The sequence below is a fragment of the Bubalus bubalis genome, chromosome 22 (genome assembly GCF_019923935.1).
Source record: "Bubalus bubalis isolate 160015118507 breed Murrah chromosome 22, NDDB_SH_1, whole genome shotgun sequence".
Taxonomy (NCBI): Eukaryota; Metazoa; Chordata; class Mammalia; order Artiodactyla; family Bovidae; genus Bubalus; species Bubalus bubalis.
The window spans coordinates 4598901-4620811 of NC_059178.1; the positions used below are offsets into that span (position 1 = coordinate 4598901).

At 50.1% G+C, this 21911-nt stretch overlaps 1 protein-coding gene across 9 annotated transcripts in view; it reads left to right on the forward strand.

Annotated features, from left to right (window-relative positions):
- Positions 1-21911, forward strand: part of ALPK2 (alpha kinase 2) — a 157801-nt gene that overhangs the window by 112151 nt on the left and 23739 nt on the right. For 4 of the 9 annotated variants that reach the window (XM_006073381.4, XM_044934633.2, XM_044934634.2 and 1 more), the window contains 6 exons: positions 550-3934; positions 10053-10200; positions 11344-11471; positions 11568-11603; positions 14285-14559; positions 16148-16236. In XM_006073381.4, the coding sequence (XP_006073443.4) occupies positions 550-3934; positions 10053-10200; positions 11344-11471; positions 11568-11603; positions 14285-14559; positions 16148-16236 (4061 nt within the window). Of the gene's footprint in view, positions 1-549; positions 3935-10052; positions 10201-11343; positions 11472-11567; positions 13416-14284; positions 14560-16147; positions 16237-21911 lie in introns of those variants that run through there. The other 5 variants (XR_006547736.2, XM_044934636.2, XM_044934635.2 and 2 more) reach the window with 5 other exon arrangements.

Consider the following 21911-nt stretch of genomic DNA (forward strand, 5'->3'; position numbering starts at 1 on the left):
AAGGGCACACCTTCTCAGTAATCAACCAGCAAGCTGGCCTCAGGGGACAAAGATTGCTCTTTGTGGCAGGGGGCGTGTATAGACCTAGAGCTTATTCATGTTGATGTAGAAACCAACACAATAAAGCAATTATCCTTCAATTAAAAAATCTAAAAATTCCTTTTTGCTACTTTACAGGCACTGCATGTTTTACTTACGATCATGTGAAGTTCCTGAAAAGATTCACATGAACTCTTGTGACTTAATCAAAAGTTTAGCAAATAATTTAACATAAATTCCATATTTTTTCCTGAGAAGGAAAAAAGAATTGATTGTCAGGTGGCCTTTTACTTATAATGGGGAATTTGAGGATCTCTTGCAACATAGAGTTGCATTTCTTCAAGATGTCTCACGACTAGAGAGTTCGGGAATTACTGTTTAGATCTCAATTATTCCTTCTACTCTCATTGTTAACTAGAGTCATCGAGGATTAACAGTCTTGGGATTGCAGTTAGGCCTATTGTGGATCTCCCAGAAACAGTTCTATTAATACCACTTTTCATCTTCTAGGTACAAATTCAGGAAACAGTCAGGGAGCGAATCTCTCTCAGCCACATGCCGGCTTTCTCGGAGCCTACTGGGGAGGAGCCTACTTTTCCTGGGACCACAACAGAGTCCCTCCCCAACTTAGGAGGGATCGACAAAGAAAGTGCATTATTGGCCGAACACCCGGAGGTAGACGGCTGTACCCAAGGGGCACGGCATGAAGAAAACCAAGGTGACAACACGCTCGGACGTTCTGGAAGAGACCTGGGGCGTGCGCTGAGCATCCCAGAAGCCAGCAGTGAAGCCATGGACCTGGGGCGTGCGCTGAGCATCCCAGAAGCCAGCGGTAAAGCCATGTCCCCCTGTGAGCTGTCGGGGCCTCCCCCCCAGCCCCGGGCTGCCTCTGCGTCCCCTGAATTTGCACATACTGTCCCCGCCCGGGAGACCAGGTGCGCTGGGCCAGGGGACGGAGTAGCCACGCGTGGCCTGGAGCGTCTTGAAGCAGGTGGCCAGGAAGCGTGTGATACCGTGGGCTCTCCGGTTGGAGCCCCAGTTGGTAAACATTTGCCTCAAGAAATGTGCTCCCTGGACTTAGAGCTGGCAGGTCAAAGCAAACCACCTGATTTATGTCCTCCCGATGACAAGACTCTGGACGTTCTCTCTCAGACACGAGGTCCTGAGCCTCCCCAGACTACGTGCGGGAGCAGTGGCGAGAGAACCTCTCCCGACTCCCCTCTTTTCATCAGCACTTTCACCTGGAACATCTCACAAAAAGCCACTAAAGGTGCCACCGGGGAGGATCTAGCCAACATAGAGGGTTCTGCCTCCACGTCGGCCTCCATAGTAAAGGCTGGCCAGGAGAGGCTGAGCCCCAGCCACTCAGGGGACCTTGAGGAAAGATGGCCTCTATCTCCAGAGAGCAGCTCTTCCCTTTGGGCCAAAGAAGGAGGTGACGAGAACTCCAGCCCTGGTGCCCCGGACTCGGCAGACATACCGGCAGGTCATAGTTCAGTAGCGAAGTTTCCTCAGGAGGAGCCCACAACACTAACTGCTAACGTTGAATGTTCTGAGGTGACCGGGGTGAATAGCAACACATCCGCTCTTTCCGTTGCCCCAAAAGGCCACCCACCCAAATACCTCACTGTTTCAGTTGCTGGGGACAGCCATGCAGGTGGCTCTCAGGAGAGTTCACCTCGGGCACCAGATGGAAATGCTTCTCGACTTCCTTCCAGTGTACAGTTGGCTCATGTTTTTAATGGTTCCACAATCAAATCTTCAAGAGAGCTAGGACCCATGGCTCCCAGTGGACCTGGGATCCATGTCCGAGTTCCTCAACTCCCAGAGGGAGAGGGTTTTGGTGGCAGTTCCCTGCTTCAGATTAATAACCTGTCTAGAAAGAAGAGCCAGACCGGGCACAGAGCAGACACGAGGACCCTTGAAGAGAATTTCCAAGAAAAAGGAAGTGAAACGGCAGAGAGGGTCCAGCAGGGTTCTTCTGACGATAATTTCCAAGAAACTTTGCCCACGACATCTGTCGGACAAGTGGAAACAAATTTGGTGCCCTCAGACTGCTCGTCAGCCAGCTCCACAGAGAGGAGAGGGCAGAGCTCGGGCACTCGTGTGTCTGTGGTGGCTGAATCTCCAATGAAAGATGACTGTCAGCCTCTGAGCCAAGCTCCCCCTCTCTCTAATGTCCTTCTGGACAAGTCTAAAGAGAGCAGTCCAGGATGTTGGGAAGCAGGTAAAAAGCTGAAGATCATAACTCTAGAGGCTTCTGTTTCAGAAACCTGGCCACTGGGACAGCTGACAGATTCTGGGTTCAAGGGGATGGACGCTGGTCTCATTCCTGACAGGATCCGGGCAATTCCTGATGTTCTAAAGGCGGGTGCTGCCGTGCCTAAACCGGGCCCCTCTAAGACAGCATCAGCCTGCAATCCTCAGGTAGAGTATAGCTCAGCAATTGCTAATAACCGAAAAATCCATAAAAGGGAAGAACGAGCTGGCTGTGCAAGTTGGAGTTGTCTTTCCTCCCAGTATTTGAGCCAACACAGATTCCTGGAGTCATCTGTGGACCCTGTAGAGGGAAAGAAAGTCTGTGTCACAGGCTTGCTCCCAGAGGCTTTCAGAACTGGAAGGAAGGAAAATGCTAACCGTGTGAGCCAAAATCGAGATGAAAACCGACTCAAGAGGGATCGGCCCGCCTTCTTTAAGCAGCTCCTGTCCTGCCCTAACATCTTGGAGTCCTCTGTGGACCCCACTGATGAAATGAGTGTGGGCTGGGCCAGGGTGGAACCACCAGAGCCTTCTGAGTCCACACTGGGGGCCATCGCAGTGGAGAATAAACCAAAGGGTGGACACTTGGACCAGAGACTGGAAGTCCAACCTGCCATCTTGCAAGTTCCGTGTCCCCAGCAAAGTGGGGAAACCCCTCCAAGTGAAAACGGCACCAACCAAAACCAAGGGGACTGTGTGGGATGGGAGGCAGGACAAAGTCACCATGACGGAGCAAAGGGGGACATGCGTTCTGCCATTTTGCCAGTCCCAGGCCCTGTGCGGGGTGGGGAGGCGATGCCAGGGGGACTCACCAGAAGCCGAGTACAGGAAGACAGGGAGAGGCGCTCAGGGGGGCCTGGACGCAGTAAAAGCAACAGAGCAGCATTAGTCTCCCCCGCCCTAGCTCTCTCTAGCGGTCTTGCCAGGGTGACCCCCCCATCTGTTGGAGTCACTACTCACAGCTTCACAGCTCAGAGTGATGACCTCCGTGAGGAGGGCTCCGTGGAGCCCAGAAACCACAAGCGTGCCTTTTCTGACTCAGAGGAAAGGCGAGCTATGAAGAGTGAGTGGAAGCAAGCGCCCTCTTCCAGTGGTCTCACCCGGGGGCCTTTTACGTCCTCTCCTGAAAGAAGAGGCATCACAGACTTTTCAAGAAGCCACAGAATTGAGGAACATGAGATAGAGGAGCCCCCCGCTGGGGAAACCAAACCCACAGGCACATCTGGTTCCCCGGCGGGGCCCCTGGCGTCTGTTTCCGGAGAACGTGCGTCAGTGAAAGCTCCTAAGATGCTGCTGGACCCCTACCAACAGGGCTCCACCCTGGGCCATGGGACAAAGTCGGGGGAGGAGGAGAAGGTTGGCCCCGTGGCAGCCCAAGCTAGCCGTCCACCCCCGCCAGCAGCAATGAAGTCACAGGAGGTCAAGGAGAAGCAAAAAACCCCAGGAAGTGGACACTTAGCTGAGGGGGTAAAGAAGAAAATTCTGTCCAGGGTGGCCGCCCTGAGGCTGAGATTGGAAGAGAAGGAGAAGGTGAGAAGGAACTCGGTCTTTGAGAGTCGTAAGCCTGAAACGTCGGTCTCACGCACAGATGAGAAAGGAGAGCCCCAGAGGCCACCTTGCCAAGGCGAAGGGAGAGGTGAGGGCTGTGTTGCTTCCTATCGTAGTTTGCGTTTGTGGACCTTGATGGCAAGTTCGCGGGTCCTCCTGCGCCCCTGTAGTTAGGGTGCATGTCTGCTGGGCAGGCATTGGATGCTGGGACCAAGTGGTCTGACCTGTAGGCTGGTGGGTCTCAAACGTGAGTGACCTTGGGCTCCCCTAGGGGGCTTGTTTAGAGAGATCGCTCAGTCATGTTCAACTCTTTGGGACCCCATGGACTGTAGCTCTCCAGGCTCCTCTGACCATGGGGATTCTCCAGGCAAGAAAATACTGGAGTGTGTTGCCATGCCCTCCTCCAGGGGATCTTCCCAACCCAAGGATTAAACCCAGATCTCTCACATTGAAGGCAGATTCTTTACCATCTGAGCCACCAGGGAAGCCCATGAATACTGGAGTGGGTATCCTATCCCTTCTCCAGGGAAACTTCCCGATGCAGGACGTCTCCTGCATTGCAGGTGGATTCTTAACCAGCTGAGCTACCTGGGAAGCCCGTTAAGACTGATAGCTGGGCCCGACCTAGAGTTTCTGGTTCAGGAGAAAGTGCATTTCTACTGAGCTCCCAGGGGATCTACTGGGAGTACCCCTGATCCAGGCTGCCTGTAGGTAGGCTTAACTGAGGGAGCACGCGGTTAAGATGCTTCCTGTTTAATTATCCTTCAAAAAACAGTAAAGAAACAAGCATTAGACTGCAGTAACCCAGGTGAGAGATGACTTGGAACAAGATGGTAGCAATGCATAGCAGTGACTAGTGATGACATTCTATAGATGTTTTGTAGGTAGGAACCACAGGATCCGCTAACAGATTGGATGGAGGCTGTGAGAGAAAGAGAAGGCAAGGATGACTCCATGGTGTTAGCCTGAGCTACTGTTAAGTTACGGGGTTGCTGTTTACTAAAACAGGAAGACTGGAGGAGGAGCTAGTTGTTCTGTTAAAAAGGTCCAAAACGAACTTTTTTTTAAGTGTGCAGTTGTGTCAGGGCTCAGCGCCGAGGCCAGGAAAGGACCACAGTATCAGCCATCAGGGATCCCGAGGTGGTTGTTTTCTGTTGGAGTGCCGTGAAATTTGGGGACTTTAGTAACTGACATTAAGCTCATGCCATCTCTAGCATAGCCTTTGGATATCTTTGAGGCAGTGAATTTTGTAATGCCTTGTTCCTTTGTTGTTAACAAATGATTTGTACTAAGAGGCTTTATCACATCATATAAGAGGACTGAACTTTCAGTCCCACTCTTACCAACATGGGCGTGTCCCCTTGGGTACGTCATGGTTTTGGTGGTGGTTTAGTCACTAAGTTGGGTCTGTCTCTTTTGCAACCCCGTGGACTGCAGCCCGCCAGGCTCCTCTGTCCATAGGAATCTCCAGGCAAGAATAATGGAGTGGGTTGCCATTTCCTACACCAGAGGATCTTCCTGACCCAAGGATCAAACCCAAATCTCTTGTGTCTCCTGTGTTGGCAGGAGCTTTCTTTACCACTGAGCCACCAAGGAGCTCGTTGGTGCTTTTAACACTGGAGGCCCTCAAAGAGGTGAATGGGAATTCTGTGGTGCGGGAAAGTTTAAAAAGGCTTTCTAGGGGGAAAACCAGACTCCAAAGTTTGGGAAACCAGGTTTGCTCAGAGCACAGTGTATCTAGAAGGAGGTCTGAATGGGAGCTGAAGATTGCTGAGATGGGAGGGGAGGTGTTTGCTAGACTGACTCACTCCCACGGAAGAAGGTGTTGCAGACACAGTGAGAGAGGTGTTCAGCCCTTGTGTGGCACGTCAGCATCAGGAGCCGTTGAAAGGCAGAAGGTTGGCGTTAGGTTTAGAGGAGGAGAGGGACGCTGGTTGTCCAAGTTCAGGTCTCTGACTTTAATAGAACAGTTACATCTGAACCCAGTTATAGGCGACAACACACGTTTTACTTTTTTTTCATCTATTTTTGGCTGGCGAGGTCTCTGCTGCGAGAGCTCTGCTCTAGGGGCCCTCGGGCTTCTCGCTGCGGCGGCTCCTCTTGCTGAGGACTGCAGGTCTCAGTAGCTGTGGCCCGCGGGCCTAGCTGCTCTGTGGCATCTTCCTGGACCAGGGATTGAACCTGTGTCTCCTGCATTGGCAGGTGGATAATCTTTACCACTGAGCCACCAGAGAAGCCAAACGCTGGAGTTTTGGTGAGAGGGAGGGAAAAGTTTTGTATGGAAAGGAGATTGAAGATGCCAATTTTAAGAGACGGAAAGGTTCTGGTGCAGCGTACATTCTGTATCTTGCACTTGAGGCTCTTCACTGTGCTCGCTTCCAAAGGCAGGGCAGGTCAAAAGGTGAAGAAGACGGCTGGGGTGTCCGTGGCCGGGAGGCTCTGTCCTCTGGGACAGGTAGCTTGGGTGGAATCCGTCACGGCCCTGTGAGAAGAAATCTTCGTGCATAGTGAGTGGCTGTGTACTTTCTGCCCGTTATGATGTTACCTCAAATAAAAGATTAAAAATTAAAAACATCAACCAGTGTAGCTAACTGGTATAATTAGACCACGTGACGTGCTAAACAGGATTTACAGAAAAACATTTAGGTACAATCTGGGAGTCTCCTTGTAACCGTTTTTTTGCATTAAAAGTGGTGTGGGTTTTCTTTCAAATTTAAGTATAAAACTTCTTTCCATCTCACCCTGCCCTTTGAGTCTGAAGTCCCCAGGGTCTCTGTTCCAGGTTTCAGACCCCTGGGGGCTCAGAGTCCTGGTAACTGCAGTCAGCTCTGCTTTGCTTGGGGGAATTGCATCAACGCCAAACTCCATTCCATAACCCAAGATCCCAGCCACCTCTTTCCGAGCTCTTTCCCACAAAACCTGGTAAAAGTCAGAAGAGATGGTGGCGAGCTAACACGCTGGCCCTGGACTGGGGCACAGCGCTGCGAGGCTCCTCTTAGCAGAGACCTCACTCCCGATCTGTGTCAGAGGGGCCCACAGCCTCGGCTGCAGAAAGGGACCACACATGAAACAACTTCCCCAAGAGGCATTCAACCGCATTCTAGTGATAAGTTTCAAAACATTTAAGGAGTAGAACTGTGCTTTAAAGAATCAAGTGGTTTCAGCCCAGAGGCGGCGGAGATGGCTGACTTGTTTGGAATTGTCTGTCTCCGCGGGAGAGAGGACTGACCAGGTGCTGTCGGAGGGTTTGATCTCGAGCTGCTCGGCCTCCCCAGGGCGAAGGGCTGCAGCCCCGGGAAGCACAGCCTTGGGGCGAAGAGGCGATATTGAATGTGAGGGATGACTTGGATGACTGAAAGAGGACAAACCGAGGAAACCTTGATACTCAAAGCTTAGTGCAGCCAAAGCTTTGGTCACCAGGGGATTTCTCAATCCTTTGCCTTCAACACTTGGCCAGAATATACACAGAAGATAAACCCAGCTTCACTCTTGGGCCTCGTTTCAGCTCCTTCATCTGTTTCCCCCCCCCTCCCCCACCATCCCTCCCACACAAAAGGGGGCCCTCTCCCAAAGCCCCGTGGCCCTCATTCAGCTCAGCTGGCCATGTTATGCCTTGCCCTGAACCCCCCTCCCTGGTTTCTGTCTTCAGAACCCACAGCCGGCTGTGGGCAGGGCTGGCAGACTTAGGAACACTTAGGTGTCAGGAAATCCTCCATGAAGGGTCCTGGAGGAAATATGTCCCAGGTGGGGTGACGGACGTGGTCAAGACCCTGGACCAAGATCTTGACAGCGGGGGTCAGGGCACCTACAAGGTGGCCAGCTCGGGCCAGATGAAGCGAGATGGGTTTTGTCATCTGTAGGACTCGGTATATCTCATCTTTCTCCCGTAATATTGTTAGTGCCCGGAGATACTCTCTAATTGAAGAACTCATTACCTGAGCATCCCATATTGCTTCTGGGAAGAAAAATAAGCTTTTAAATACACATATAGCCAAGCCAAGTCTGTTGCCAAGAGAGGGGAGGCACGTTGACGATTTCACAGCAGTGGAATCTGAGGCAACAGAGCAAACAGCCTCAGTGTCGATGACTTTTGGCTGTGGATTATACAACACAACCGCAGCTGTGTAATTGTGGAACTTGGTGTGTAATAGACCACCCCCCACGTGTCCGGCAACCTCACTACCTGCTGTGTTGTTCTGACCACTTGGCGTTAGCCATCCTCCTCTGGTCTATGCTGCTGCCCAGTGGCTACCCTGAGTAATTACACACTCACCCGGTGTGCCAAGCTCTCCTCCCTGATTAGGTTTTTTTCAAGATCACAATTTCCTGAGAGGGATGGATATTTAATATACATTGTCATGGCTAAGTCGTGTGTCTGATTCTGTGATCCCATGGTCTGTAACCCACCAGGCTCCTCTGTCCTTGGGATTTCCCAGGCAAGAATACTGGAGTGGCTTGCCATTTCCTTCTCCAGGGGGTCTTCCCCATCCAGGGATTAAACCCGTGTCTCCTGCATTGGCAGGCGGATTCTTTACTGCTGAGCTATCAGGAAAGCCCATTAACATTCCTACTCCTGTTATAACTTATAAAAAATACATTAAGGATTATAAGTTCACTACTAAAAACAGTTTCAGCAAAAAACAGAATATCAAGTCTGTCTTGAATGAATTAGATAATCTACCTTTAGACATACATGATCATCCATGATTTTAAAAGGTGACATTCAAAGAGCCCTGAATGTCACCTAACCCCTGGCACTTGTTTCTGTATTGCTTCTATTTGATTCAGGCAGAGAGTTCTCCTAATTGATAGTGGACATCACTGAAATCCATTAGGATATCTTCAGCAAAGACAACTGTGATCAAAGAGCAAGATGGATGAATATTCAACAAATAACTTACTGTTTGTTTTTTAATCCTCATCTGGCTGTGCTGGGTCTCAGTGGCACCGTGAGGAAGCCTGTTTGTGTCGCGCGGGGATCTTTTCGTCGTGGTACATGACACACCAACTGTGGCTCGAGGGCCCAGCTGCCCCTCCGCACGTGGGGTCCTCCCAGACCAGGGGTCAAACCGTGTCTCCTGCATTGGTAGGCTTGATTCCTAACCACTGGACCCCCAGGGAAGACCCCAGCAAATAACTTTTGCCGAGATGCCTTTTGCGCCTGGCACTCAGCCATGCTGCTTGGCTGGTCCAGGTTTCATTCTGCTCCCCAGTCCCCAGCCCGACATTGACCTGGCTGTCATCTCGCAGCATCTTTGTCTGGCCAGGTTCTGTACACTAGGTGTCGACAGCCGTCCTTCCCATGCTTTTTTTTTTTTCAATCTCAAGTTCTTTTTCACCTTGTACATTGCAGAGCTCAAGGAATTTTAGGTAGCGAAAAGTGGGACTTTTTTTTTTAAGAGTTCATATCCAAATTATACTAGCTGTCTTTAATAAATTTACAAAACCAGAAACTTGACAAATTAAGAGGTTGAGGAATCTTCAAATAAAGCCAAGGGTCTTTTAGCATTTGTTTAGTGGTAAATAGACTCTACAATTGCTTCATCTTCTTTGATTTCTAAAAGCAGAAAAAAAATTTTCAAAATGGAGTCTTAATTTCTTCCTTAATCATTATTTCTAGGACTTACATAATTTCTCCCAAACTAGAAGCAACACTGTTTAAAAGGTGGCACACGTCAAAATTAGAAAACAAAATCCTAATGATCACCGAAGAGTCACTTTCTGTTTCACTTTAAAGTAGATGTATTTCAGAGGGCGGTGTTTAATAGGCAGCCATTCCACGTTGCCTGACAGGTGGGATTAACTACATCAAGACCTTTTTACAATTGAAAAGCGTGCTTATCGCTCCTTAACACTCTCAAAGCAAATTCTCTGTGTCTGCCGAGCATGCCAAGGTGTGTGTGTGTTAGTCACTAAGTCCTGTCTGACTCTTTGCGACCCCATGGACTGTAACCCATCAGGCTCCTCTGTCCACAGGATTGGGAGGGCTGAAAAGGGAGTTTTCGATTAGACTGACTTGTTCATTTCCTATCTGTTTAGGAAAGCGACATCTCCCTTCAGACACTAGCTTTCCTCATCAATTAATGGAGGATAATAATGATCTGTCTCTTGGCTTTGAGAGAATTAAATGTGATAAAACAGGAAAGTCTAAAAGCTCTTCTGCACTTCTCATAAGAACTCCGACCTACAAGTTTTCTCCTTTCCAGCTCCAGTATTACTGAAAAAGATCCAAGCTGAGATGTCCCCTGACCACTCTGGAAATGTAAAATTGAGCTGCCAGTTTGCAGAGATTCATGAAGATTCTACCATCTCGTGGACGAAAGATTCAAGATCGATAGCTCAAGTGCAGAGAAGGTGCATTATCCGCCCTGGCTACTTTTCACAGTTTATTTCACAATGTGGTTCTAAAGGAAAAGAGTAAATCATAGGAAATAAAGGAAGGTTGAAGCAGAAATTCCACACCCACAGTGTCCAAGAGGAGTGACAGATACCTGGGCAGGGAAGAGAGCAGAGGGCGCTCACCTGCCTCAGAGTGACAGATACCTGGACAGGGAAGAGAGCAGAGGGCTCTGGCCTGCCGCAGCCATGAGCCCCTTTCATCCTCTAAAAGCAGGGACACCTGTCAATCATCTTCTGAGGTTCCATGGTCCCAAGATTAAAGAGCTCTCCTGCCTCTCAGTGCAACTCGCTGTCCTCATAAATTCCCATTAACCTGACAAAAAGCTCAGACGAAGCTAAGAAGGTAAATCAATAGAAAAAACCAATCTGAGGTTATGGAAAAGTGGCATCTCCCAGGGTGGAGAGCTGCCATCTCTAGGATGGGGATACCAGTTTCTATCTGGGGCCCCAGGTTTACTAGAGGAGATGAGGGGGGAGATGAGTGAGTGCATCGTTGCCGAGAATCCCCCGGGTAGAGTGACCCGCCCTAAATTAGCCCCTCTCTAGCAGTAAACGCTCGCTCAAGTGAGCTGGTGAATCAGGCTTCGTCTGTCGCACTTGAGGAGGTGTGGCTCCTTCTGGAAACAGATCCCCTGGTTTGATGGAACCCAGTCTAACTTAATCCTCACAAGCTTCTGCCAAAAGAGATCCCAGTTCAGCTCCCCAAGTGTTCTTAAGCCCCTAGTCTTGTCACAAGTCAGCTGAAAGTGAAAGTGTTAGTCGCTCAGTTGTGTCCAACTCTTTGCAACCCCATGGACTGTAGCCTGCCAGGCTCCTCTGTCCATGGAATTCTCCAGGCAAGAATACTGGAGTGGGTTGCCATTTCCTTTTTCATAAAAAGTGAGGCAAATCAGTGTTCTGTATAATTAAATGTCTGCTTGGAACACATCTTTGTAAACTGCTCCAGATGCAGCTATGGAAGACTTGAACTCTAGTTTTGTTTCTATAACATCACTCCAGAAAAAATCCGACTGGGCTATGATTGTAATAAAGCTGCTTTGCCTAAAAGTACAACTTCAGAGCAATGATGCTTGTCCATGTCCGTGTCCCCCACTGCAGAGCAGGAGACAACTCCATGGTGAGCTTGGCCATCCTTCAAGCCAGTCAGAAGGACCAGGGCGTCTATTACTGCTGCATCAAGAACAGTTACGGGAGAGTGACCGCTGAGTTTAACCTCACTGCCGAAGGTAAACCTCAGCTTTGCCATTTCCAGTGAAAGCCACTAGCCCCTGCCAGCTCTGGGATGCTCATTGGTGCTGAAGGCTTTCTCTTCTGTCTTCTAGTTCTCAAACAGCTCTCAAGTCACCCAGATGTTAAAGGTAAGCAAATCTGAGCCCAGCGTCAGCGGAAGTGGGTGCACCCTAAACCATGAGACAGCTTCTAGAGACGAAGGCAGAAGCAAGTGTCCATCAGCTCTTCTGATGAAGCAGGAGAGGGCTCAGGAATTGCCTGGGAAACCAGGGAAACTCATAAGCTGTTTCAACCTAATCGCAGGGCCTACGACGAATGGGTCAGGCTACCAGAGTCCAGCGTGGTTGTTAAGGTCATACTGTAGCGGTGCTATCTTGGGACCATGTGGTGGTGGGGGGGCAGGTTGGGGTTTAACTTTCTCTGTGAAGCACCGGCTGTGCATCCAGCCCATCTCCATGAGATTTTTCAGCCTCTGGCACTTTCACAGTGTATTTTGGTTCTGCTTGTTTTTTCTTCTCTATCGGACTAGCAGTTGCACTCGCTGAGCAGATTCTCAGAGAGTCAGATGTCTGGGAGAGTAAGTCCATTCATTTGCATCTTAGTAGAAGTGCGAGGTGGACTTCTGCGCTTTCCTATGGCACTAATGCACCTCTGCAGCAGCAGCGAGCTAACGGCTGCCCCGGGGCCGCTCGCTGAGGCCACGCGGCCTCGCGTCTCCTCTTGGGGACAGGTACTCACGGCAGTAGGTCATCTGCTGGCCAGTTTCTCACAACCCGCCTGGGGGGTGGGGAGGCCCCGATTTGCAGTTTGCTAATCTCCGTGATGCAGGCACTCACCGCGGCCAGGTTTACACTGCCCGTTTGTACTATGTATACTGATTTTTTTCTTCCCCTAAGCAAACTAAAATCCTGAGATCTTTGAAAACAAGCTAGTACAGACATCAAGATGCAGTAACATCTAGTAATTAAAGACAAGGGGCTGGGATCTTGACTTAAATGGTCTATTAAATGTTATGACTTATCCAAAACAGACTTAAATGCAGTCTCCTCACAAACTATTCAAACGCTGCATACCTGTGTGTCATATGCTTGTGTAAGTTTATAATCCTCTCCCTACATCTGTCTCCATCCCCCTGAAGTCTAAATATGCAAAAGAATATCCTTTTCTCCTATCAGAAAAATGACCTTCAGAAGAAGGGGTTCTGTCTCGTAAGCTGCTTAGCACCAGTAGGCATTCCCCATCGCAGATTCTTGCTCTCACCCCGTTAATTTAGGCTTGCAGAGACTCACTTCTCAAGGCTTTTACCAGTCAGGAATGGGGTCCTGGTGGGGCTGAGGTACTGGTCTCTGCAACTGTAGCGCTGTGACTGCCACCATTGGGTGGGAGCCTGGACGCTGAAGACGTCACCTTCTCCATGTGACCCAGGGGTCTGATTTCTATGGCTGGGGAGGCCGTACCATCCTCTGCTTCCTGTGTACCTTCTGATAAAGAAGCGTCAAGTGACTTCACCTGGAGGAAGCGCCCCTAGACACCTTGTTTAAATCTCCAGAAGAGGCACATATAATTTCACAAGTTGATCTCTAACTAAAAATCTAATAAAACCAAGCTGGTGGGAGCGCCCAAAAGGAATGACTCAGAGCTAGAACGACTTAATGATGGTACACAGGGCTTCAGAGAGAAGTTCTAAGATGCATCTTTCTTATAGTTTCTCCTGGCTAAGTAGACATTCCTGGAAGTTACGGACAGGATTATTGAGGATGGTGGAGTTCGTGCTTGTTGTGTATTTTTTCTTAGGGGAAGTTGCCCATCCCCATCCTTGTACGCTGCTGCTGCTGCTAAGTCGCTTCAGTCATGTCCAACTCTGTGTGACCCCATAGACGGCAGCCTACCTGGCTCCCCTGTCCCTGGGATTCTCCAGGCAAGAACACTGGAGTGTGTTGCCATTTCCTCCTCCAATGCATGAAAATGAAGTCGCTTAGTCGTGTCCAACTCTTAGAGACCCCATGGACTGCACCCTACCAGGCTCCTCCGTCCATGGGATTCTCCAAGCAAGAGTACTGGAGTGGGGTGCCATTGCCATCTCTGAACGATACAGCTGCTAGAAAACTTTTTACAGAGAGATCCAAGATGATTCTACTGTGTTTCAGCTTCTCTTCAGAGGGAACTCTTTTTTTTCTTCTTTTGGGTTGTACCTGCCTACTTCTTTAATCTACCACAGGCATTCTTAAGGGGCAGTAACACCCACAAGCAGACAAAATTGGGTCTTGGGGAGGCAAAAAACTTATTTTTGTTCACAAAGCACAGACGTACATATAGTACATAACCAGATACACAGCACCTCTGTGGCAGTCACATCTTATGTGGAGAAATTAGGGGGGTGGGAAGGCTAAAAAGAATCCTTGCAAGGAGGCAATAATGAAAAAAGAAAACCGGGAAACACTGAGCTAGCAGATCTTGTCAATTCTTGTTCTCTCTCCCACATTTCGCTCATCTTTTCCACTTGCCTTTAATCACCTGGCCTGATCCTGTTCTCACTTTCTAGACCTGTCTACAGTCCTTTTTCTGGTCTTGCCAGCTTTGCCCCTCTCTCCTCCAGTCCCCTGGGGACCTTGCCTTGCTCTACATCCTCAGTGACCACCTCCCCCACCTCCCCGTCAAGCGCTGCCTCTGCTGGGAGTCCAGCAGGGCTCCCGCTCCCTACGTCTGCGGGTCAGCCTTGCCCGTCGCTGTGCCTGTGTGGGGATGCTCCTCAGCCAATGAGCAGGGGTGGGGGGTATTTCCGTGCAACGGAAGCTGTGTTGCGTTCTAGTATATGAAGAGATTGAATTCAGCCAGCTCATCTTCCGAGAGGACTTCCTCCGTGACAGCTACTTCGGGGGCCGCCTGCATGGCCAGATCGCCACGGAGGAGCTGCACTTCGGGGAAGGCGTCCACCGGAGAGCCTTCCGCAGCAAGGTGCTGCGCGGCCTCACGCCGGTCTTCAAGCCCGGCCACGCCTGCGTGCTCAAGGTGCACAATGCCGTCGCCTACGGGACCAGAAACAACGACGAACTCATCCAGAGGAACTACAGGCTCGCCGCGCAGGTGGGTCCACCCGCCCTGAGGGTGCCGCTCGAGGTGGGAGACGGACGCAGGTAACCCGAGATGAAAGTCCGACTCAGAATTTGATGGGAGTGTCGCCAGAAGGGTGTCTTTCTCTGCGGTTACTAGACCAAGGGCAAATGCGAGATCAAACCTTGGTCTTGTCCCCGCGAATTCTTGGCCTGCTGCAGCCAGTTGGGACTTGCCTGTGTCCGGAGGTGCCTCGCCAGTTTCTACCTGGGCTGGGATCACTTCCAGGAAGGCTTCCTAGGAAGCCCCATCAAATCCCCGGGGCTTTGAATCTACCTGGACACAGAATATGGGGGTGGGGTGTCTAAGCTACCTTAGATGCCAGGATTCCCAAAGGACACCTAAAGTGACCCCATGGACTGCAGCCCGCCAGGCTCCTCTGTCCATGGAGTTCTCCAGGCAAGAATACTGGAGTGGGGTTTGCCATTTCCTTCTCCAGGAAAGGACAGCCAAAGTCAAGGGTAATTTCTGGAGGCTTCTGGTTGGTTTTAGGGAAGAGGAAGGGGGCTGGGGTACAGTCCAAAGGGTCAGCGTTTGTCCTGGCTCCTGCCTTCCTGAGTCGTGTTCTGTATCCGCCCATGAGCTACGGAGGAAGATGGAGCCGAGTCTAAGTTCCTTCCTGTGTTGCTGGGTGGTGGTACCCTTGAGGCAAGAGGGGAGCGGTGGGGGGAACACAGGCTTCTCCCCCACATCACCCCTGCCCTGTCCATGAATTTCACTCAATGCCAGGGCTGGCCGAGCTTTCAGGAGATCTGGGTGTAGCTCTTTCACAAACCAGGGGCCCTTAAATTTTTTAACCCATTAAATGAATAGGCCAGACTCAGGTCTCTTGGGTGCTCTCAAACATCATCGGCGGTTATCTCAGACGTGGCAATGGTCCTGTGGGCTTGGTGCTCGTGAAGACAGCCCCTCTCCTCTGAGCACAAGATTCTGCCACACGCATTCCTTTCTCTTCCAAGTCTATCCTCCTCAATTTGCTTTCAGGGAGTATTCCTTCCATCTGAGGTACCGTCTGGTCCAGTCATGGAAAATCCCCCAGCATCCAGATGCCCACTTAGAAAAGCCCTACAGAGTAGGAAAGCAGAATCTGGTTTGCTTTTCCTAAGCCAACAATCTTGGCAAGGTGTTTGTAACTTACAGCTTGTTATACCTTTTTAAAAAAGAACCTTAGTTGGAAGAACTCATGGGAAACCCAACCATCCCCACCCACGCTTCATCTGAAACCCTGTCTGGGGACCAGTCCCCTTAGCTTAGGGTGAACTTCAGCCATGTGGGTCCTAGAAACGTCATAGTTCAGGGACACCTCGCCCGGTAGAAACGTCATAGTTCAGGGACACCTCGCCCGGAGACCACGTGACCGTCACCTGCATGGCTCCTTCAGGTCTCAGAGCTCCTGCAGCTACCGACTGTAGGCTACATTCATGATGCTTCTGCGCCCCCAACCTCGGGGTGGGTTTGCAAATGCATTGAGTCGACCTACATTGGGAAATCTGAGTCTCACTGGGCAGTGCTCTGGCTTTCTTCTCACCCCTGGGGTTTCCTGTGTGTTTGGCTGATCTAGGAATGCTACGTGCAGAACACCGCCAGACACTATGCGCAGATCTACGCCGCAGAAGCCCAGCCTCTGGAAGGCTTCGGGGAAGTGCCCGAGTGAGTGTCTCCCCCTTGGGTTGGCCTGGCTTTGACCTGGGGACATGGGTGGGCTGGAGGGATGAGAGGCTGGGGAGAAACCGGGCATGTTTCAGCGGGTCCGTAAGCTCCAAGAGGGCGCACATAGCTGCCACCCTGCCCTTCATGGGGCCCTCAGAGGCTTATAGAAAAATACTTGAGAAATATTAAAGTGTATGGATGTATGGAATAATTCAATAAACGCGTTCAGTTCAGTTGCTCAGTCGTGTCCGACTCTTTGCGACCCCATGAATCGCAGCCCGCCAGGCCTCCCTGTCCATCACCAACTCCTGGAATTCACTGAGACTCACGTCCATCGAGTCAGTGATGCCATCCAGCCATCTCATCCTCTGTCGTCCCCTTCTCCTCCTGCCCCCAATCCCTCCCAGCATCAGAGCCTTTTCCAATGAGTCAACTCTTTGCATGAGGTGGCCAAAGTACTGGAGTTTCAGCTTCAGCATCATTCCCTCCAAAGAAATTCCAGGGCTGATCTCCTTCAGAATGGACTGGTTGGATCTCCTTGCAGTCCAAGGGACTCTCAAGAGTCTTCTCCAACACCACAGTTCAAAAGCATCAATTCTTCCGCGCTCAGCCTTCTTCACAGTCCAACTCCGACATCCATACATGACCACAGGAAAAACCATAGCCTTGACTAGATGGACCTTTGTTGGCAAAGTAATGTCTCTGCTTTTGAATATGCTATCTAGGTTGGTCATAACTTTCCTTTCAAGGAGTAAGCGTCTTTTAATTTCATGGCTGCAATCACCATCTGCAGTGATTTTGGAGCCCAAAAAAATAGTCTGACACTGTTTCCCCATCTATTTCCCATGGAGTGATGGGACTGGATGCCATGATCTTAGTTTTCTGAATGTTGAGCTTTAAGCCAACTTTTTCACTCTCCACTTTCACTTTGATCAAGAGGCTTTTTAGTTCCTCTTCACTTTCTGTCATAAGGATGGTGTCATCTGCATATCTGAGGTTATTGATATTTCTCCCGGCAATCTTGATTCCAGCTTGTGTTTCTTCCAGTCCAGTGTTTCTCATGATGTACTCTGCATAGAAGTTAAATAAGTAGGGTGATAATATACAGCCTTGACGTACTCCTTTTCCTATTTGGAACCAGTATGTTGTTCCATGTCCAGTTCTAACTGTTGCTTCCTGACCTGCATACAGATTTCTCAAGAGGCAGGTCAGGTGGTCTGGTATTCCCATCTCTTGAAGAATTTTCCACAGTTTATTGTGATCCACATAGTCAAAGGCTTTGGCATAGTCAATAAAGCAGAAATAGATGTTTTTCTGGAACTCTCTTGCTTTTTCCATGATCCAGAGGATGTTGGCAATTTGATCTCTGGTTCCTCTGCCTTTTCTAAAACCAGCTTGAACATCAGGAAGTTTACGGTTCATGTATTGCTGAAGCCTGGCTTGGAGAATTTTGAGCATTACTTTACTAGCATGTGAGATGAGTGCAATTGTGTGGTAGTTTGAGCATTCTTTGGCATTGCCTTTCTTTGGGATTGGAATGAAAACTGACCTTTTCCAGTCCTGTAGCAACTGTGGAGTTTTCCAAATTTGTTGGCATATTGAGTGCAGCACTTTCACAGCATCATCTTTCAGGATTTGAAATAGCTCAACTAGAATTCCATCACCTCCACTAGCTTTGTTCATAGTGATGCTTTCTAAGGCCCACCTGACTTCACATTCCAGGATGTCTGGCTCTAGGTCAGTGATCACACCATCGTGATTATCTGGGTCATGAAGATCTTTTTTGTATAGTTCTTCTGTGTATTCTTGCCACCTCTTCTTAATATCTTCTGCTTCTGTTAGGTCCATACCATTTCTGTCCTTTATCGAGCCCATCTTTGCATGAAATGTCCCCTTGGTATCTCTAATTTTCTTGAAGAGATCTCTAGTCTTTCCCATTCTGTTGTTTTCCTCTATTTCTTTGCATTGATCTCTGAAGAAGGCTTTCTTATCTCTTCTTGCCATTCTTTGGAACTCTGCATTCAGATGCTTGTATCTTTCCTTTTCTCCTTTGCTTTTCGCTTCTCTTTTCACAGCTATTTGTAAGGCCTCCTCAGACAGCCATTTTGCTTTTTTGCATTTCTTTTCCATGGGGATGGTCTTGATTCCTGTCTCCTGTACAATGTCACGAACCTCTGTCCACAGTTCATCAGGCACTCTATCAGATCTAGTCCCTTAAATCTATTTCTCACTTCCACTGTATAATCAGAAGGGATTTGATTTAGGTCATACCTGAATGGTCTGGAGGTTTTCCCTACTTTCTTCAATTTAAGTCTGAATTTGGCAATAAGGAGTTCATGATCTGAGCCACAGTCAGCTCCTGGTCTTGTTTTTGTTGACTGTATAGAGCTTGGCCATCTTTGGCTGCAAAGAATAAACGTGTATACCATGTTAAATAGAAAATGTATCTACTCATGGGTATTACATTGTCTAAACCATAAACAGAACAGGAGATCGCGAAAAACTTAGTCCTATGATACAACAAATAAAGACGGTGGTGCGTCAGGGAAAAGCAAACTGGATAATCGGGGCCGTAGGAGCGTAGTCGCTGCTCCGTGGAGCACTACACGGAGGTGCAGAGTTTACCCACTGAGGTCAGTTACACTGACAAGTATCTGCTGGCCCACGCGCATGCTGGAGTGTCTGGAGCTCGTGTTTACCGATCTCTTATATGGCTGAAACCACACGTGGGAAGAGAAGGGGCTGTGCCAGCGCCCGTTGGAAACTGCAGACGGAGCAGTCGTCTACACACCAGTGCAAACGGGGAAGAGGGGAAAGCAGGAAGGGCCTGTTTCTTGTCCGCATCATCTCTGTGAACTCACAAAACGGAAGAGAAATCCCCTTCCTGAGCAGGTGTGTTGGGCACACCACATACAGTCTCATGCTTGCTGCCCTTCAAGGTTTGCCTGTGTGCTTAGTATACGTGCATGCCTGCCGGGTCACTTCCGTCATGTCCGGACCCTTTGAGACCCCGTGGACGGTAGCCCTTCAGGCTCCTCTCTCCATGGGATTCTCCAGGCAGGAACTCTGGAGTGGGTTGCCGTGCCCTCCTCCAGGGGATCTTCCTGACCCGTGATTGGACCCGTGTCTCTCACGTCTCCTGCACTGGCCGGTCCTTTACCACTAGCGCCACCTGGGAAGCAATCCTCAGCAACTTCAAGGAAAACGAACTTACTGCAAAGAAAACCACTTTCAATTGCTTTCTGTTCAGTGCACTGAGGTAGTCTGGGTTGTCTGTAGAGCTCAGCCCATCCTTCTCCAGCCCCTCTTGCTGCTCTGTTCTCTTAAGTTCCTGGTTGAGGAGGAAGAGTCCACCAGGCGTGGCAGCAAAGTGCCCTCCTGCAGGGACACACCCAAGCTTTGTGCGAACTGACTGATACAGGCTTCTCTAAGGAAAAGAACACAATTATGAATATCAAGATGCATCCAGGGCTTGAAAAGGGTGAAGGACTCAGGCTTAATCAGCTTCCAGCACATATGCCACCGCTCTGGAAATGGCTGTGCATGTTCTGGAATCCAAATACCTTTCCTTATTGTGGGAGAGTTTGACCTCATTCATGGACAAGGGCAGGATATGGAGGGATAGTTCAGTCGTTCAGTTGTATCCGACTGTTTGCAACCCCATGGACTGTAGCATGCCAGGACTCCCTGGCCATCACCAACTCCCGGAGTTTACCCAAACTCATGTCCATTGAGTTGGTGATGCCATCCAACCGTCTCATCCTCTGTCGTCCCCTTCTCCTCTTACCTTCAATCTCCCAGCATCAGGGTCTTTTCAAATGAGTCAGTTCTTTGCATCAGGTGGCCAAAGCACTGGAATTTCAGCTTCAGTGTCAGTCCTTCCCCAAGCGTGGGGTTGGTACTCAGCATCCGTGTTGGAAGGGTTGCCCACGTGGTGTCTCAGGACGGTGTCCTGGTCTAGATCCTGCTCCTGAGAGAAGTGCTCTGCCATCTCAAACTGGGCGGGGAGAGGGGAGGTGTGCTTCTCGTGTTGTGTTTTATTTTTTAAGGAAACACTCATAAATGGCAGAAGAGGGTAAAAGTGCACCCTGCCAAAGACCGAGTCGCCTGCAGAAGGTTTTGTTTGGAATGGTATGTTTTGTGTCTTTAAAACTCACCTGAGTGTTGTATCCTTCTTCCCACTTTGCTAACGTTTTCTCTACAATCTTTGACTCGAGGTGACACCTGGGAGTCCAGCTGGACTCCCAGGAGAGGGCAGGTCGTGGGTGGAGCCCACGTGTCCTCGGTGCTCTGGGAGACCCTTCCAGCTCTGCTCTCACCGCTGGGGGAGCAGCCCCCCACAACCCCGTGTGAATGCAGACCTGCCCAGGGACCCCTTCCTCGTAAGAGACAGACCTGAAGTCTCACGTCACTGGGGGAGGACCTGCCCTGTCCCCAGAGAGGAGGGGACGATGGCGGTGCCTGTGACGGCATCTGGGGGGGCCTCGCCTGCAGGCCACACGACTCCTCCTAAGCTTGGCTTTGGTCACGGCGTCACACAGGACTGTTGTACATGCTTACCTGTAGAGATTCTGGCTGAAGCCCGGGGCGTTTCCGGGGCCTTCGCCGTGGGGCCCGCGTGTGGTTGACTTTCCGAGGCCTTCGCCGTGGGGCCCGCGTGTGGCTGACTTTCCGAGGCCTTCGCCGTGGGGCCCGCGTGTGGCTGACTTTCCGAGGCCTTCGCTGTGGGGCCCGCGTGTGTCTGACTTTCCGAGGCCTTCGCCGTGGGGCCCGCGTGTGTCTGACCACCACAGCCTCCCGGCCTCCCCGCCCGGCCACCATCAGTGCTGCGGCGACTGTCACACCATCACTGTTTTCTTTTGTCACTTAGACCTTTCCAGAAGCCTCCCTTCTGAGCCTTTAAACATCTTGATAGTTGTTAGGTATAAGTCCCTAATGCACATTCCTGCTTGTTTACCCATCTGACGATCTGTACTAAACATATTCTTCATGTTAACAAACATCAACAATTAGCTTCTTACCTCTTTCTCAGGGTGGCTATCATAATTTCTGCTTTCAAGCCCTCGAAAATGGCATCTGTTGTGGTCAGACTTTAATGAGATGACTTCTCCTTTGATTGTCAGGTCGTATCCTGTATCAGTCGTGACTAGGAGGGCTGCTCCGGGCCTCTGGTGAGAAGCAGCCAGAGACGTTGCTAACCATCCTGTAATGCACAGGACAGTCGCCGCCCAAGAATTACCTGGCCCCAGATGTCCGTGCCAAGACTCAAACTTTGTCCTGTATACATATTCTTTTTTCCCCCAGACACTGAGCATTTACTACGAGCCAGGCTTTGCTCCAAGCTAGGTGATGGGCACTTAAAGAATAAAAAGAAAATGAAGCAGGTTCTTGCCCCTCACAGCCAGCAGGAGTGTGAGGCATGCAGGACAAAACCCAGTGCGTCGAGTGCAGGGAGTTATGGGGACACGGAGGAGGAGGAGGAGGAGGGAGGGGGTCTGGAAAGGCTTCCGAGACGAGGGTGTTGAAGAATGAGTCAGAGTCCTCTAGATGAAGGGCAAGGGTGGAGACTCACAAGCAAAGAGGGCAGCACGTCCAAAGAGATGAAGAGCCGTGAAAGGAGGTTTCCAAAGAGACAGAAAAAGTTCAGCAGATCTAGTGTGCTGGGAGGCAGAAAA